Source organism: Drosophila simulans, chromosome 2L, assembly GCF_016746395.2.
Source record: "Drosophila simulans strain w501 chromosome 2L, Prin_Dsim_3.1, whole genome shotgun sequence".
NCBI classification, from domain to species: domain Eukaryota; kingdom Metazoa; phylum Arthropoda; class Insecta; order Diptera; family Drosophilidae; genus Drosophila; species Drosophila simulans.
Genome location: NC_052520.2, coordinates 9,484,910 through 9,500,452, shown reverse-complemented (window position 1 = coordinate 9,500,452; position 15,543 = coordinate 9,484,910). Strand labels below are relative to the sequence as shown.

The window sequence follows — 15,543 nt, the reverse complement described above, 5'->3', positions numbered from 1 at the left end:
TATAATCCCTGGCCAAATCCCTTCCGACCAGAACAGACTATCTATCTGCCCAGGGGCGTAACTTCCCACGACACCGCAAACGGATGGGGTAGATGCCGAATTTACGATGACATTTATGCGTAATTTTTGGTCGAATTTTATAGCCGCAATTGGACTGAGTTCCATTGGGAAAGAAAAGAGTTCTGTTTTCCACTGGCCCCCGCAGAGAAAGTGTCAAATAAATTTGATTGCCAAGTGATGTCTCGTAATTGAAACGGAACAGTTAATTCCGGGCATCATTAAGGCGACACACCCACCTCGAGTGCGGGAATCTGGGACCAGGTAGGAAGGATGTGCTTCCCCAGCACAGCCTCATAATATGCCACGTCATGACTTTCTTCCGTGTCAACGCCCCTCGATACCCGGCCGGAGCACCCTTTCCCATTGTCCGCCGTAATCCTTTGAGATCCTATCGCGTGCTACGATCCTGATCTTTGGGCGACTCCTTGGCAGAAAGGCGCCGCGGGTTGCTCGCTCAGTTCGTGTCATAATTGCATGGCATTTGGTCCGTCGTGGAAGTGTGAAAATTATGGAGTTTCCTCACCCTTTCGGCATCTTAATGATTATGTTTGTTTCGTTTATCTCTGACTTGAGATCGCCAAGGGGCCCAAGGAATTTGTTTGGCAACTTTGCTTCATTCATATGCGTGAGTTATGGTATTTGCCTTTGGGTTTCTAGGGGTAGGTTTTCCAATATGGGATTTCTTCTTTTTGATTTCCGTTTTTTGCGTGCTAAATTGCGTTTTACGATTATGAGATCCCTGATTTCATCTTGGAGATATCGGCAGGAGCTCGACATTTCGGTTTCTTTTTTTGCAAACGTTTATATCTTTATCGAGTTTGAGATCGTGAGAAGTAGTTCCGTTGCCTTACCAAATTTTAGATTCAGCAGCTTTAATGTCTGCATTAAAAAGGTCTTAAAGCCTTTAACTAATTTACTTTCCATGCTTCGTTGGAACCATCTCCATTTTGTTCGGAACTCTGCTTGCCCTCCAACCATTTCACTTTGTTCCCCATTTCGACACCCAACTCCAGTTCGAAAGTAAATAGGCCCGACCACTGGCATCTGCCAGTGACTGTCGCCAGGTGTACCCATCAGAACCCATGCCATATAGCAGATCCCCATCCATCCACATCCATAGCCCCATCCCCATCTCCATCTCCATCACTGATGTTGTAAACTTTTTTTCTGAACTTAATTAGCTTTGACTGGGGTTGGGGCCGTGTTCTTTGCCGTCGAGTGCCTCAAACCCCTGGTTTCCATATCGTACAATTACCCAGTGGAGCGCGTGCTGCAACCGCAGGTGCTAGAGCAGCACAGCACTCGTCTCCCTGCCCAGTTGCCAGTTCCCAGTTCCCAGCTCCCTGTGCTCAGCTCTCGCAGCTCCCAGTTCCCTATTTGGTTCTCCATCTCCAGCTGCTGCTACCACTACTACCAATCAAACCTGCTAGGGAACTCTCCTCGTTTCACAAACTGGAGTGCCGGATAAGGCGGATAAGCCGCACACAAGCGCACCCGAACTGGAAGCCAGCGGACCAATGGGCGTGCCGCATTGCGACCGAGCAACCCTCGTGCGATTCGACCGCTGGCAACTTAACTGTGCTGCGCAGAGCGGGCCCAGTTAGTCAGCCTTGCGCAGTCGATGCGAACGGACGCGTCGCTCCAGAGAAAAGTTGAGAAGACGTACACATAGTAGTAGACCATTGAGAAGGAAAACTATAGTGACCGCGTGTGAACTCGAAACTTAACGATTACATAGACACCTCCAAAATGGTCTTGAACGGCATGCCTATCACAATGCCAGTACCGATGCCAGTGCCCATGCCTGTGCCCAGTCCTCCGGCCACCAAGTCCCGGGTGGCGGTCGACTGGGACATCAACGACTCCAAGATGCCGTCGGTGGGGGAGTTCGACGATTTCAACGACTGGTCCAACGGACACTGCCGGCTCATCTACTCCGTGCACAGTGATGAGGCCAGGAAACATGCCAGCGGTTGGGCCATGCGAAACACCAACAACCACAACGTGAATATCCTGAAGAAGAGCTGCCTGGGAGTGCTCCTCTGCAGTGCCAAGTGCAAGTTGCCCAATGGAGCCAGCGTGCATCTGAGACCCGCCATTTGCGACAAGGCCAGGAGGAAGCAGCAGGGCAAACAGTGTCCCAATAGGTGGGTTTTTGACTAAACACGAAATCCAAGAATTGTCAAAACTAACTCGCTATTTTATTTTTCTTGACAGAAATTGCACTGGTCGCTTGGAAATCCAGGCATGCCGCGGCCACTGCGGCTATCCAGTGACCCACTTCTGGCGCAGGGACGGAAATGGAATCTACTTCCAGGCCAAGGGCACCCACGATCACCCCAGACCCGAAGCCAAGGGATCCACGGAAGCCAGGCGGCTTTTGGCCGGAGGAAGACGTGTGCGCAGTTTGGCCGTAATGTTGGCCAGGGAATCTGCGCTGAGCGACAAGCTGAGTAGCCTGAGACCCACAAAACGGCAGGCCAAGACCCAGTCCATCCAGGAGAGCAAGCGCAGAAGGATGGGTGCTTCCGATGTGCTCCAAACCAAGCCGGAGTTAGTGGTACCACCCACCACCTATCTGCCCACATCGACACCCACACACAGCACCAACTTTAATCAATCTCAGGGATCATATGTCCCAGCAGGACTAGGATCAATGACCAGTCAGTGGAACGGAGAGATTCACTACGAAACGGAGGATCCATCATATGCCAATGGAATGTACTCCTACGATATGCTCCACTCACCTCTCTCAGCGCACAGCTCAACGGGCAGTTATTACCAGGAGCACAAACCGCAGCAACTGCAGCACTCGCAATACCAGCAGCAACTCTCTCCGCAGCAACATGTACCAGTCAGCTATGATCCCAGCCAGCCAATCTCCTCCAGCCTCCAGTGCGGAATGCCTTCGTACGAAATATGCGACGATACGTCCAGCTTGACCAGCAGCTCGGGCTACTGTTCCGAGGATTATGGCTACTACAATGGATATCTACCCAACTCGCTGGACGTGAGCAACGGAAGCCAAAGCCAGAATCCCAGCCAGGACGCAAGTTTCTACACAACCAGCTCGGAGATCTTCAGTGTGTTTGAGTCAACTCTGAATGGCGGAGGGTCCAGTGGCGTGGATCTCATCTACGACGAAGCAACCGCCTACCAGCAACATCAGCAACAGGGCACTTTTCCGCACCTCACCAATTATCAACAGGAGCCGCAGGATCAGATGCAATCCGGCGACTACTACTACAGCAACACGGGAGTGGACAACTCGTGGAACATCCAAATGGACGCAACATATCACCCAGTCAACAGCACGGATCCCATCTACTGCTAGGGGATCGGGATAAGATCTCCAATCGCAACTACTATTACTGAGCCACTCAAGCGTTGTTCTAGTCCCTAGTTGATTGATTTCCATTCATGTTCCCATTGCTTGTTGGTCGTATTATTATATATGATATATTGTATTGAACGTTTCTAGTTTGTACCTTTGTACTTGTTTCCCAGCTATTCCAAAGTTTTAGAGCACGTAAGAGTAATAGTAGCCTTAAGCACATAGAGTTTTAAGTCACATTTCCCACCTATTTATGAACTTTTTTGTAGTAATAAACATTTTTGAAAGAAAATCCCAATCGCAGCAGCCTTTCTGGAGAAGTGACACGTGCCAAACATGGGAGATCGTAACCTTTGTCAGTATAACATTAGCAGCGGCAGGATACACAACTAGGGGTTTTCCTCAACAACAAGTTTAAATTCGTTAGTCAACCAAAATCGTTTAACAATGCGTGCTTGCCGCCCTAGAAAAAGTTCTATCATTAACCAAATTATGTCAATTGTGAGTACTAAATAGAGGTTAACAAATAACAATGAATAAAACCAAATTTTGTATTGAGAAGCGTCGGCGTAGAGCTCTAGTTAACATGCAATTTTTGCGCCGTCATTTGATTGGACAGGCACTTGGAATTATGAATCGGGATATTCAACGTCTTAGGATAAATTCGCGGCGTCGTAATCGTAGAAGGAGAGCGCAATTTAGAGTCCGTACACAAAGTGATATTACAATGCGCTCAGTGAGGCATCACGGTCGGAACCCATTTCGCCAAGGACCACGGCTACAGCGAAATAATTCACTGTGGGGACAAGCGGACATTATAACCACACAGGGAGCGTTGGAAGCTTTGAATCGACTGGCTGCAGGGAACAGCGAACCAAATTCATTGTTAGTAATGGTGCAATATACCAATGGGCGGTGTAAGTTGAGCTGTACTTATTGCTAATACATACTTAATACACTTTTATCAGATAATTTAAGCTTAAGTGGAAATCCGCAAAATGTGAGCTATATCGTTCAAAATCCCATTGGGAATGGTCAGAACCAACAGGTCCAAGATGGCAATGATCCGGCAGCTCAGGCTGCTGAGGATAATAATCCGGAGGTTCCAGATGCCAAAAGCAAATCAGGAGGATCAAGTGAAAGCTTATGATCAGAATCGAGATAATAACGAAGAATAGGATACTTACTCACATAGTATCAAGTAATGTATAGTTTGGATATTTTTCATCCTACACATATATACAATATTTTCATTACCAAAAGAGGTAAATAAAATTGTAAATTCCATTTTCAACGTCAATTAAATCCGGGGTCGATTAAACGGCTTACCCCCTGTCAGAGGCCACTCAAAAATTTGGTTATTGTTTCGGATATTTTTTAAACCGATTATAAATAATTAAAAGTATAAAAAAAAAAACGGTCGCCCGAGGGAAGGGGTTGCAAGTAGTTACGGGCAAGGAGTACTCGACCCTAATGGGGGTTTGATATCGACCATAAACAAAACGCCCATTAGTTGTCATGTTGGATGGAAAGTGTGCCGCTGACGCGTGCGACCTTCAAGGATATTCGCACACTCGCCGAGCTGCAGGAGAAATGAGAAATGAGGAATGACTTTGTTTCAAAGGATATTTGCATACATAATTCGAGTGCGGCTGCGCCGAACCCTTGCCCAAATGAAAACATTTAAAATGTTTTGATTTCATTTATGTTAATTTCCAGCCATAAATCACAACCGACCGTGTGCTTCCTGTCGCATCCTGCAACAATATTTGTCCTTGCTGTTTGATTAGCCCTTAGCCCGAACCCTCTCGCATGCAAATGAGAACACTCTGGAGTCGCTGACTTTGCTGCTCATTTGGTGTTATCCTTGGGTGCCGAGGGGAGGAATCCGAGATCGCAAAGGTATTATGCAAATTTACTGATGCTGATCCCATTGTTGCCGGTGTAATTCAATATTCGCGTGAATAAGTGCGCGAATATGGGATATCTAATCTGAGGTTTCGCGAATTCACATTTGCAATTCCAGAGACTAATTTCGAATGCAAATGCGATTCGGTGGCAATTTGTTAATGCAGATTTTCGCAAACTAATGAAGCTTAAATAGAGGTCTCAATTTAGGGTTAAATTAGGGTTAGATATGGTTATATCCTAAATATAATATAGTATAACATTAATTTATTTAAAATCTTTTTGTATATATACATTGTTGTAGCTTTGTGATAATGTTTCTTCTGTCAATTGTTATCCATTTGATAAGCCCGCTGGTTGGAAAAGGTCAGGTCACTTATTCAGCCATCTACCAGCATTTGACTGACGGATATTTGCAGTTGACATAAACCGACGAACTCGAGTGTGACTTTTTTGACTCTTCACACATGATAGACGGATCAGTGGAGAAATCAAGACCGCAGCTGCAGCTTCGGGGAAAAACGATTAACTATTTACTTTATAGTACACGCCACATGAAACGCCTGCGTCAAAGGCCACAAAGGCGTGTTGCCACAATAAAGCGCCTGGCGATGTGGCGAAATCTCATCCGAACCTATTTAGGAGTGGCCACTTGAAAGGACAATGGCATCGCAGCAAATGAGGCGCGCTTAATGCGGCTTCAATGGCTCCTGGACTCGAACTCGGAGATCCGAGGAAGCGACCTGAAAAATGCGAGTGACATGCGTGTCCCGCAAATTGTGCGGCCTGTTAATGGTTCGACCTCGAGTTGTGGGGTGGGTCAGCGTGACAGATTCCCAAAAACAATGTGGGTGAAATATTGTACAAATCGGGTTTGAGTTATTGTAAAACTCTGGTATTTTATTCGTTTTAAAATTTTGTTTTCTCATAAAAAAATGAAAGATAAGAATAAAAAGGTGATCTACAGAAATCGCTTAAACCAAAAAGTACTTGCGTAAATCACAAAATAACACAAAATAAATATCATATTTTCTTTAAATATATTTATCGCCAACTTCAATTATCTTGTACTTTAAAATTAATAGTTACTACGATAGTAATACTAGTTATGATCACCTGCGACACCTAGTTTTAAAAAACACGCCACTAGCGACACCTGGTGAATGAGTTTGCGCTGTGTGCGGTATTTAGGCTTGAGCTGAAATTTAGAAAATACTTATGATGGTATATTTTATTGGTATGAGCGCGGTCACACTGGGGATGTGCAACAAGTAGAAATTGCCGCATAGTTTTTTATAGCGAATCGCGAACACATAACTAACGGTGCAGGATCAAAGTTCGTTAAAAATTAAACCAAATAGTTATCGTAAGCAAAAAGTGACTAACTTATAAGATCGAACTGATAGCAATGTCGGCAACGAGGTTTCTGAGTGCCGTTGGCCAAATTTCGCGACAGCAATTGTTGCAGAATAAGTGCACAAGAGGTGGGTTAATTGGAAGTTCTGCTATGAAAAGGGAAAGTGCAAATTGCAAGCCATAATTCCACATTGGAATTTGGCCCCTTGGAAATGGGCAGCACTCTAGCGGTATCTCTGTCTCCCTCCCGTTCCCGTGTTCGCTGAGTCTCCCCCGATGCCGCATAACTGGACTTTGCACTTTGTACTCTCTCTTGACGTATAGCTTCTGTCTCTCGCTTTCTGATTTCCGATTTAGAGTGCCGTGAGATAATGTGCACTAATCGCAAACAACGATCTCTTAACCCCACGCAGCCCTGCCCATTTCGGCCCAGCTCCTCCAGAGCCGCCGCCTAATGTCCACGAATCCCGCACCGGTTGCCAACAAGCATCTCCACACCAAGGTGGTCAATGGAGTGCTAGTGATCAAGATCGACTCACCCAATGCCAAGGTGAATTCCCTGGGCTCCGAGGTTAGCGATGAGTTCGAGCGAGTGATCAAGGACCTGGAGACGAATCCTGCCGTCAATTCCGCCGTTCTGATTTCGGGCAAACCGGGCTGCTTTGTGGCCGGTGCCGACATCGGGATGCTGGAAGCGTGCCAGACGGCGGATGAGGCCACGCTGATCTCCCACGGCGCCCAGGTGATGTTCGATCGCATGGAGCGCAGCAAGAAGCCCATTGTGGCCGCCATCAGCGGAGTCTGTCTGGGTGGTGGTCTAGAACTCGCCCTTGCCTGCCATTACCGCATTGCCACCAAGGACAGCAAGACCAAACTGGGTCTGCCCGAGGTCATGCTTGGTCTCCTGCCCGGCGGCGGTGGCACAGTCCGCCTGCCCAAGCTTACCTCCGTGCCCACGGCTCTGGATATGGAGCTGACCGGCAAACAGGTGCGCGCCGATCGCGCCAAGCGACTGGGCATCGTGGATCTGTTGGTGGATCCCCTAGGTCCAGGACTCCAGCCTGCTGAGCAGAACACCATCGAGTACCTGGAGAAGACCGCCGTGCAGGTCGCCAACGATCTGGCCAGTGGCAAACTTCGCGTAAGAAATAATACTTATTCCCTTAAAGTCTTTACCCTTAACTTGTTTCCACCGTATTCACACAGGTTAATCGCGAGAAAAGCGGTCTGGTCAGCAAGATCCAGTCCTTCGTCATGGACACCGACTTTGTGAAGAACAAAATCTTCGACACTGCCAGGAAGCAGGTGCTCAAGGCCTCGAACGGTCTCTATCCCGCTCCCCTGAAGGTGAGATATTGGACAATCTATTCCCATATTTGTAACTAACCTATAATTTCAAACAGATTCTCGATGTGATCCGTGCTGGCGTGGATAAGGGAACCGATGCCGGTTACGAGGCGGAGCGCAAGGGCTTCGGTGAGCTGTCGGCCACGCCCGAGTCCAAGGGTTTGATTGCCCTGTTCCGTGGACAAACGGAGTGCAAGAAGAACCGATTTGGCAAGCCAGAGCGTCCGGTTAAGACTGTGGGTGTGCTGGGAGCTGGTCTGATGGGCGCCGGAATCGTACAGGTCTCCGTCGATAAGGGATATCAGGTGGTGATGAAGGATGCCACCGAAGCCGGCCTGGCTCGTGGTATTGGACAAGTGCAGAAGGGTTTGGAGACGGCTGTGAAGCGCAAGCGCATCTCTGGACTGGAGCGCGATCAGACTCTTGCCAGTCTGCGGCCCACTCTTGATTACAGCGACTTCAAGAACGCGGACATCATCATCGAAGCTGTGTTCGAGGACATCAAGGTTAAGCACCGTGTGATCAAGGAGCTGGAAGCAGTGGTTCCAGAGCACTGCGTCATTGCCACCAACACCAGCGCCATTCCCATCACCAAGATCGCTGCAGGAAGCTCGCGTCCCGAGAAGGTCGTTGGCATGCACTACTTCTCGCCCGTGGACAAGATGCAGCTGCTGGAAATCATCACCCACCCAGGCACCTCCAAGGATACCATCGCCCAGGCCGTGGCCGTCGGACTCAAGCAAGGCAAGGTCGTTATCACTGTTGGTGACGGACCTGGCTTCTATACCACCCGCATCCTCTCCACCATGCTGTCGGAAGCCATCAGGTAGGTTTGCATTTGAAGAAAACTAAAGTGAAATTGTTTATTCTACTCCCATATTTTATATCAGACTGCTGCAGGAAGGCGTGGACCCCAAGGATCTGGACCAATACACGAAGAAATTTGGTTTCCCCGTGGGTGCTGCGACCCTTGCGGATGAGGTTGGCATTGACGTGGGTTCCCACATTGCCGTCGACTTGGCAAAGGCTTTCGGCGAACGCTTCAGCGGTGGAAACTTGGAAGTGATGAACGATCTGGTCCTGGCTGGTTTCCTCGGACGCAAGTCCGGCAAGGGTATCTTCCTGTACGATGGCCAGAAGAGGGGCACTCGTCCAGTGAACAACGATGCCCTCGAAATCGTGAAACAGAAGTACGCTTTAGTCTCAAAGGGAGCCAATGCCCCCGAGGATCTGACGCTGCGTATGGTGTCCCGCTTCATCAACGAAGCCGTGCTCTGTCTGGAGGAGAAGATTCTGGACAGTCCGCTGGAGGGCGATGTCGGAGCCGTTTTTGGACTGGGCTTCCCGCCATTCTCCGGTGGTCCCTTCCGCTGGGTCGATCAGTATGGAGCAGGCAAACTGGTCAGCAAGATGCAATCCTATGCTGAGCTGTACGGAGCTCCCTTCAAGCCCGCACAGACCCTGCTCGACATGGCTAAGGACCCGGCGAAGAAGTTCTACCCCAAGACTGGCTCCTCGAAGTTGTAGATCCGATCCAATCCGATCCCAGCCACCGTAAAGCCGCCAACGAAATTTAGCTTTTAGTGCGAAGACAGGGACAAGGCGTGTCCTTGTGCATTTCTCTCAGAAAGGAAACCTTTTGTGGTCCAACGCTGCCTACTAAATGGAGCAAGGCCCAATAAAAAGCCCTCTGTTGAAGTTGTCGACATTTAAATTAAAGTTTACCGAGTAATTTTCCATACTTTCACTTGTTTATTATTACACACAGCAGTTTGATATCGATCTATCTCTTTATCCCTCTTTGTTTACCTTAGCGGAAATTCATTTGTACACAGATTCTATAGTTTAGGCTTCAATAGCAGCAAACATATATACAGCGTCCTTAAACTAACATATTTTCGAAGCAGCCATTTTCTAAAATCTTGAAATCTATTTTCACAATTCCTTAACTGCTTCGTAAGAACTAAATGGCTTATAAGGAGAGGAGGTCTCATTACTTCTTGTTCATTGAAATGTGTTCGATTTCGGAATAGCCCGTAGAATTTTTTGTTTGGAATAGCTTAAAATGTATCTATTAGTTGTTCAAATATACATATATTTTTTAAATTGTCATGAAAGTTCTTGTAGCTCTTTGTAAATGGACCATTTTTAAGAGTTGGTCAAAATCGAAACAGTTCATGGACATGAAAGAATTTAAGGCCTTTGAAAACATACCCATCTTATCGAGTAGACACAACACATTAACAGTGAGCGGACTGAAGTAGCTCAGATTCGAACTAGTACCCATTCCAGCTTCAGATACCCCTTAAGCTTCTAGCTAAACTTATCCTATCCCTAGTTAAGGATTAGTGACTTTCCGCTACACTTTATATTCCTTTATTGTTTCCTCCAATCGCGTCCAGAGCTGCGCCTTTGATGCTTTACAGATCCCCCATTGCTGCTACCGCCACTTCCGTTGAGTACGCCAGATACTCCTCCTCCGTTGCTGTGATCCTGGGCGGGATATCGGGTTACAACGTCGTCAATCAGCTCCAGAATGCCAATCTTGAACTTGCGACGCTGCTGTGGAGTGAGATTCGCCAGATCTGGGAGAATGCTGCGGAAGAACTCCATGTCCGCTACTTCCGACGAACTCAGTCCGCCGTAAATACTTCCTGCATTCGTCATCGTGCTGGTGGCCTCGCATTCCGTCTTGATTCTTTTCGTGCTGCCCGGTTCGTATGATGCTGGGTGGTGTTCCATGGACAACGTCAAAGGATGTGGATGCGAGTGCGGGTGATAGTGCAGCGGGGGTGGTGTGCCATGTCCACCATCGCTGTAGATGAGTTGCGAACCCGTCTCGGCCAGCTGCACATCCGGAATGAAGTTCTTCATGCTATCCGCACTAGCGGTATCGCTTCTGGCCGGTGAGTTGCCTCCGCCTCCTTGAAGGGCGGAAAGGCGTGTGGGCGTGGACGAAGTACGATTCATACCCAGGGTGTTGGTGACCGCGGGATCAAAGGCGTCGATGGTCTCCTCATCGTCCTTCTCCGAAATCGAGTACTTCATCTCCAAGACCTCCATACTCTCGCCATTATTGGAGATGTTGTTATTATTATTATTATTGATGCTAGTGTTGGCGCAGTACTTGTGCTCCTCGGTCTCATGGAGCGCTGGGTGCAGGAGAAATGGTTGATGCTGCAGGTGCTGCTGGGACATCTGGTACAGGGTGGCCAGACTGTTGTTCCCCTCCAAGGAGTTACGGCTGGACTTCAGGAAGGGCAGCAGGAACGCCATGTGCTCGGTCAGGTAGTATGGCTTGTGCTGCGGCTCCGAACCGGATTGCTGCTTTATGTAGCGGGAGAGGCAGGCGCGAAGGTTTCGCCATCGCTCCTTGCAATGGATCACTGAAAATAATGGAAGTTCCGATTAGTTAAAGGGATTAATGTTATTACCATTATTGCTTACCGCTTTCTCTTGTCTCCTTTGAAATAAGCACCCAAGCCTTTTCCTGGTTATCCCTGTAAAAAGTGATTCAAATCAATTAAGACATATTTGTACGATCTGGATCGTATCTTCTGGAATCCGATGGACTCACCTGTTGCGGTACTCGGGCACCTTCTTGTCGTAGAGACACTTGTGGGTGCGCACCAGGTTGACGAATCGGATGTTGAAGTCCTCGTCCGCCTGCATCACTCGGTTGGTGGATCCAATGGAGGCGCCTGCTGTTCCGGATCCCGATCCCGAACCCGTCGGACTGTGGTGGTTGTAGGCGTTGGTGCCGTTGGCGGTTCGCTCCTCGTGCTCGCTGCTGTGGTTGTTGCTGCTATTTGTGTTGCTGCTGCTGCGCGTTGAGGTGGTCATATTCGTTGGCGGTATCGTACCTCACAGAGCCACTAAAAGATACGTTTTCAATTTGAAGTTTATTTAGAGAAATGTTAAAATACCAGTGGTTTGAACGGATTACTGCCATGTTGCAAGACATGGCAACTTGAAGTTACGTTAGCCACTCCAATATTTGATTTTTAGACTTTCCTATCTATGTGCGTACATATTTATATACAATCCTATTTATTTTTGAGCTGGCAAACAAACAGCATTCTCAACGACTCTTTTTCAGCTTTTTTGCCTTTTCTGCTGGGGTTTTGTGTTCGGTTTCTTTTCGTTTTGTCCGTGCTATTTGTTTGTGTTGGTTTCTGTTCAGTTCGTTTCAGTTCTGTTCTGTTCAGTTCTGTTCCGCTGTCTGTTGCTGCTGTCTCAGCAAACGAGGCATAGAGCTTTTCGCTCATATATATTTCGTGAAACTTAATAAAACATTGTTGTAGCCGTAGCCGTTGTTGCCGTTGTAGTTGTAGCTGTAGTTGCCATTATTTTCAGTACAGTTTGGCTAGCTGGATAGGATAGGAAAGCATTGCGTTGCGTTGATGTTGACAACTCGGCGGCGAAACGACGACAGCCAGCAACTTTGTTTACTTTTCATATTATTATAGCCACAGCAGCGACAATGGCAGCGGCCATAAAAATAACAGGCAATCTGGCTGTTTGTGCTGCTTGTTTGTGTTTTTGTTGCCGTTTGTTTCTGTTGCTGTTGCTGCTGGCGTCGAAAGCTGAGAGCTTTTGCCTGCTTCACTGATAACAGCAACAACAGCACAACTTAAGCAGCAGCAACGACAGTAACAACAGCAACGCACTGCTTCAGCAACAACAGCAACACTCTGCTGCAGCAGCAGCAATTCAGTGCAGCAAGCAATGTTGTGTTGCAATATCCGAAAACATGTTGGCCAAAACCAAATCCGCTGAATAGTCACGAATATGTGTGCGAGTACCCACCGCACTCACTGCTCGCTACTCGCAAACGATTCGCTCTCGCACCTGCGACTACCTGTTTCGATTCTAATCAGCCCACTCCACCTGTCCACTCACTCGACTGCCTACCCTTTTGGCCGCCAGCCCCTTTCTATCGCGGCGACACTTGGGCCGCTCTTAAATCTCCGACAGTTTTCCCGCCACTTTCAGCACCTTTGGGCCCACCAGTTTTGCAAAGCGAAAAACGTGCGCACAGTGGGATAGAAGTAATCGAAAATGGGAATTGCCCAAAACTATAAGAAAAATGTAATACAAATTTCCATAGTAAATTTGTTTGGACATCTGTCAGTAAAACTCTGGAAAATTGTAGTTGATAATTCTCTTTAACTATTTTAATCTTAATATTAGGTTCAGAGTCTAATAACTTTTCGATTTTTCGCACATAAAAAAGATGAAAGAGAAAACTCTAGCGCATTAAGGTGAGCCAAGCAAAAAATAAATATTACTTTCCATTTTCGTAACACCTTGGCCCCACTGTGCGCTGGCAGCATTGTTGTGTTCTTTGGCCAGTCATCATTATTATCAGCGAACATCATTATCAAGGCGAACGTTGCTCGCGTGTTTTGGTTCTGCCCGTTGTTGTTTTTGTTAATGTTATTGTTGGATTGCTGTGTGCGGTGTGGGCGGGAGGGTAAATGGAATGGAATGGGAATGGCGACTGGAAGGGGCAGAAAAACAACTAACCTGGGCTATATGGCAATATTTATTGTATTACGTCTATTTAACATAAACATATCAGCATGAGCGCGTACTAATTCCTTGAGAAATGTTCATGTTTATCTATTAACAACGGGGCACAGCAAAAAGTACAGCAACGTACAAATCGAAAAACACAGAATCAGCAACAGCCAAACACAAAACCCAACGGAAAACAAAAACAACAAAATGAAAAAAAAAAAGAATTTATTTCTAAAGCTAACAAAACACAGAAAACTTGCAGAAATCCCCGGCCCGCTCTTTGTTTGCCTCCACCAACAAAAATACATACAGTATATTGTATATTCCGTGGCCCAATGACAGCAACAACAACAATCGCAATAACTTTGTTAGATAGACCAACAACAACAACAATGCACACAATACACACACACACACACACACACACAGGCAATCGCACACAAGGAAACAATATGGCATATAGAATTTTTCTTTCTGCTGCTTATCAGGCTGTTGTTGTTCTTGTTGTTGTTCCTAACTTGTGATGTTGTTCGAAGCAAAGAATTCATTACCTTTTGGTTGGTATTCGTTGAAATTGGCAGTTCGTTGGATTACAAATAAACTCCTGTTGCAGAGGCGATTTCAAAACGCGACAACTCCTTGCTCGCAGCGATTTCAAAACGACACGATACACGGCACACAAATAAAACGGCGCCAAAAATATTTTTGTTGCTGCTACTGCTGCAGCGACCGACGACGACTGACGTAACGTTCAAAAATGTTGAATTCGAAAACTCGCGGTCGAGTCGACGGTGCACGGCGCTCGGGAATCGGCGGCGGACTGTTGGATTGTTGGCAATGTCGTATGTTTCGCGTTCCAAGCGACCAAGGCGACTAAGCACACAGAGAAAAACGCACAGACACAGCCACAAAAGCGACTGCTGCCCTGCGAGAGCGAGCGGTGCACTGAGAGAAATAACCTGAGTGAGTGGCAATTTTAAAATGTAATATAAAATGTTTTAAAATGATAAATTCAACATTTTTCAAGCTTCTTTACAGTATGTTTTGTTAGCCCCAAACTTCATTATAGGGAAAAATATAAAATTATTTATACACTTTATTAATGATCAATGTAAGCGGCATTAATTTAATTTAATAGTTAAGCGGTTCAAATAAGTACCAATAAAATACGCATTCTCTCAGTGTATCAACCAGTATCTATCGGCTACGTAGAACACTGAAGCAACAGCAACAACATGACACGAGTGGACGGCGAGCAAACAGAGAACAACGCACACTCTCCGCCGCACACACACAGATACTCACACGGAAACACACCAGTACGGCAATACAAACACACACAGCTGGCTGCTCAACAGCAGGCAACTTTTTATTGTTGTTGCTGGCAACGAACAACAAATAAGACAAACAATGCACACGCACACGAATGACGAGTGTTTTCGAGTCGGAGAAACGGCAACTGCGCGGTACGAAATGCAAAGATACAGATACAATGGGTTGGCTGAGGGAAGAGGAGGGTAGGGGAGGGATACGACACAGGTCAACAAAAATTGTTGCACTGCATCACGAGTGTTGCCTGTCGTTAGAGGCTAAGTTACCCACCCCGAAAGGATCTCTCAAAGGATCAGCGTACTGCTGGGTAATCCTGATCGTAACCCTTGATTCAAATGGATTTTCAAAAGAAATATCATGTGCAAGATCTTTTTCTATGTATTTAATTGTTTTTGTTCCGCAATACAATTTTTACAAAACATTACATTTATATGTGTTGATTGTTGAATATAACTTCAGGCTTATTTTTATTTATTTCCATGTCCATTAACAGGTATAATTTGTTTTCCCCAAAAATATATTTGTGAACAGGTGACAGTCGCAAAAGTAAATACACATTTTGCACGCTGTAACTCTGACAAAAAAATAAAACACACGAACCCAAATAGTTTACCTGCGAATTTCCAGTGATCATAATTCCAGTGTGCGCTTCTTCTTCTTCTTCTTTGCTCTAACTCTCAGGA

General features: G+C 46.6%; 4 protein-coding genes and 1 long non-coding RNA gene across 9 annotated transcripts; 4 read left to right on the top strand and 1 right to left on the bottom strand.

The window, feature by feature from the left end:
- The first annotated feature begins 1,582 nt into the window (after positions 1 to 1,582).
- On the top strand, positions 1,583 to 3,858 carry LOC6731647 (transcription factor glial cells missing). Its single transcript, XM_016178586.3, has 2 exons — positions 1,583 to 2,207; positions 2,278 to 3,858. Exons 1-2 carry the CDS (start codon positions 1,810 to 1,812, stop codon positions 3,392 to 3,394), a joined length of 1,515 nt encoding a protein of 504 aa, XP_016024331.1. The 5' UTR covers positions 1,583 to 1,809; the 3' UTR covers positions 3,395 to 3,858.
- Positions 3,754 to 4,681, top strand: LOC27209131. The gene is made up of 3 exons (XM_002078751.4): positions 3,754 to 3,895; positions 3,957 to 4,311; positions 4,363 to 4,681. Exons 1-3 carry the CDS (start codon positions 3,842 to 3,844, stop codon positions 4,542 to 4,544), a joined length of 591 nt encoding a protein of 196 aa, XP_002078787.1. The 5' UTR covers positions 3,754 to 3,841; the 3' UTR covers positions 4,545 to 4,681.
- Positions 4,682 to 6,534: 1,853 nt separating this feature from the next.
- LOC6731646 (trifunctional enzyme subunit alpha, mitochondrial) lies at positions 6,535 to 9,746 on the top strand. Its single transcript, XM_002078750.4, has 5 exons — positions 6,535 to 6,786; positions 7,072 to 7,799; positions 7,865 to 8,005; positions 8,062 to 8,831; positions 8,896 to 9,746. Exons 1-5 carry the CDS (start codon positions 6,711 to 6,713, stop codon positions 9,530 to 9,532), a joined length of 2,352 nt encoding a protein of 783 aa, XP_002078786.1. The 5' UTR covers positions 6,535 to 6,710; the 3' UTR covers positions 9,533 to 9,746.
- On the bottom strand, positions 9,735 to 14,369 carry LOC6740538. Of its 4 annotated transcripts, none has more exons than XM_016169334.3 (4): positions 14,080 to 14,369; positions 11,583 to 11,880; positions 11,453 to 11,505; positions 9,735 to 11,391 (listed from the first exon to the last, which is right to left on the bottom strand). In XM_016169334.3, the coding sequence occupies exons 2-4, from the start codon at positions 11,846 to 11,848 to the stop codon at positions 10,382 to 10,384; spliced, it is 1,329 nt and encodes a 442-aa protein (XP_016024327.1). In that variant the 5' UTR covers positions 11,849 to 11,880; positions 14,080 to 14,369; the 3' UTR covers positions 9,735 to 10,381. The 4 variants fall into 4 exon arrangements, with proteins under 4 accessions (XP_016024327.1, XP_016024330.1, XP_016024329.1 ...); XM_016169337.3 differs by lacking the exon at positions 14,080 to 14,369 and adding an exon at positions 12,920 to 13,009; XM_016169336.3 differs by lacking the exon at positions 14,080 to 14,369 and adding an exon at positions 12,908 to 12,932.
- LOC120284239 lies at positions 14,356 to 15,395 on the top strand. 2 transcript variants are annotated; one of them, XR_006541494.1, is made up of 3 exons: positions 14,356 to 14,491; positions 14,556 to 14,639; positions 14,711 to 15,395. It is a non-coding gene; the product is annotated as an uncharacterized LOC120284239 (long non-coding RNA). The 2 variants fall into 2 exon arrangements; XR_005543449.1 differs by having other exon boundaries at positions 14,556 to 15,395.
- Positions 15,396 to 15,543: the final 148 nt, after the last annotated feature.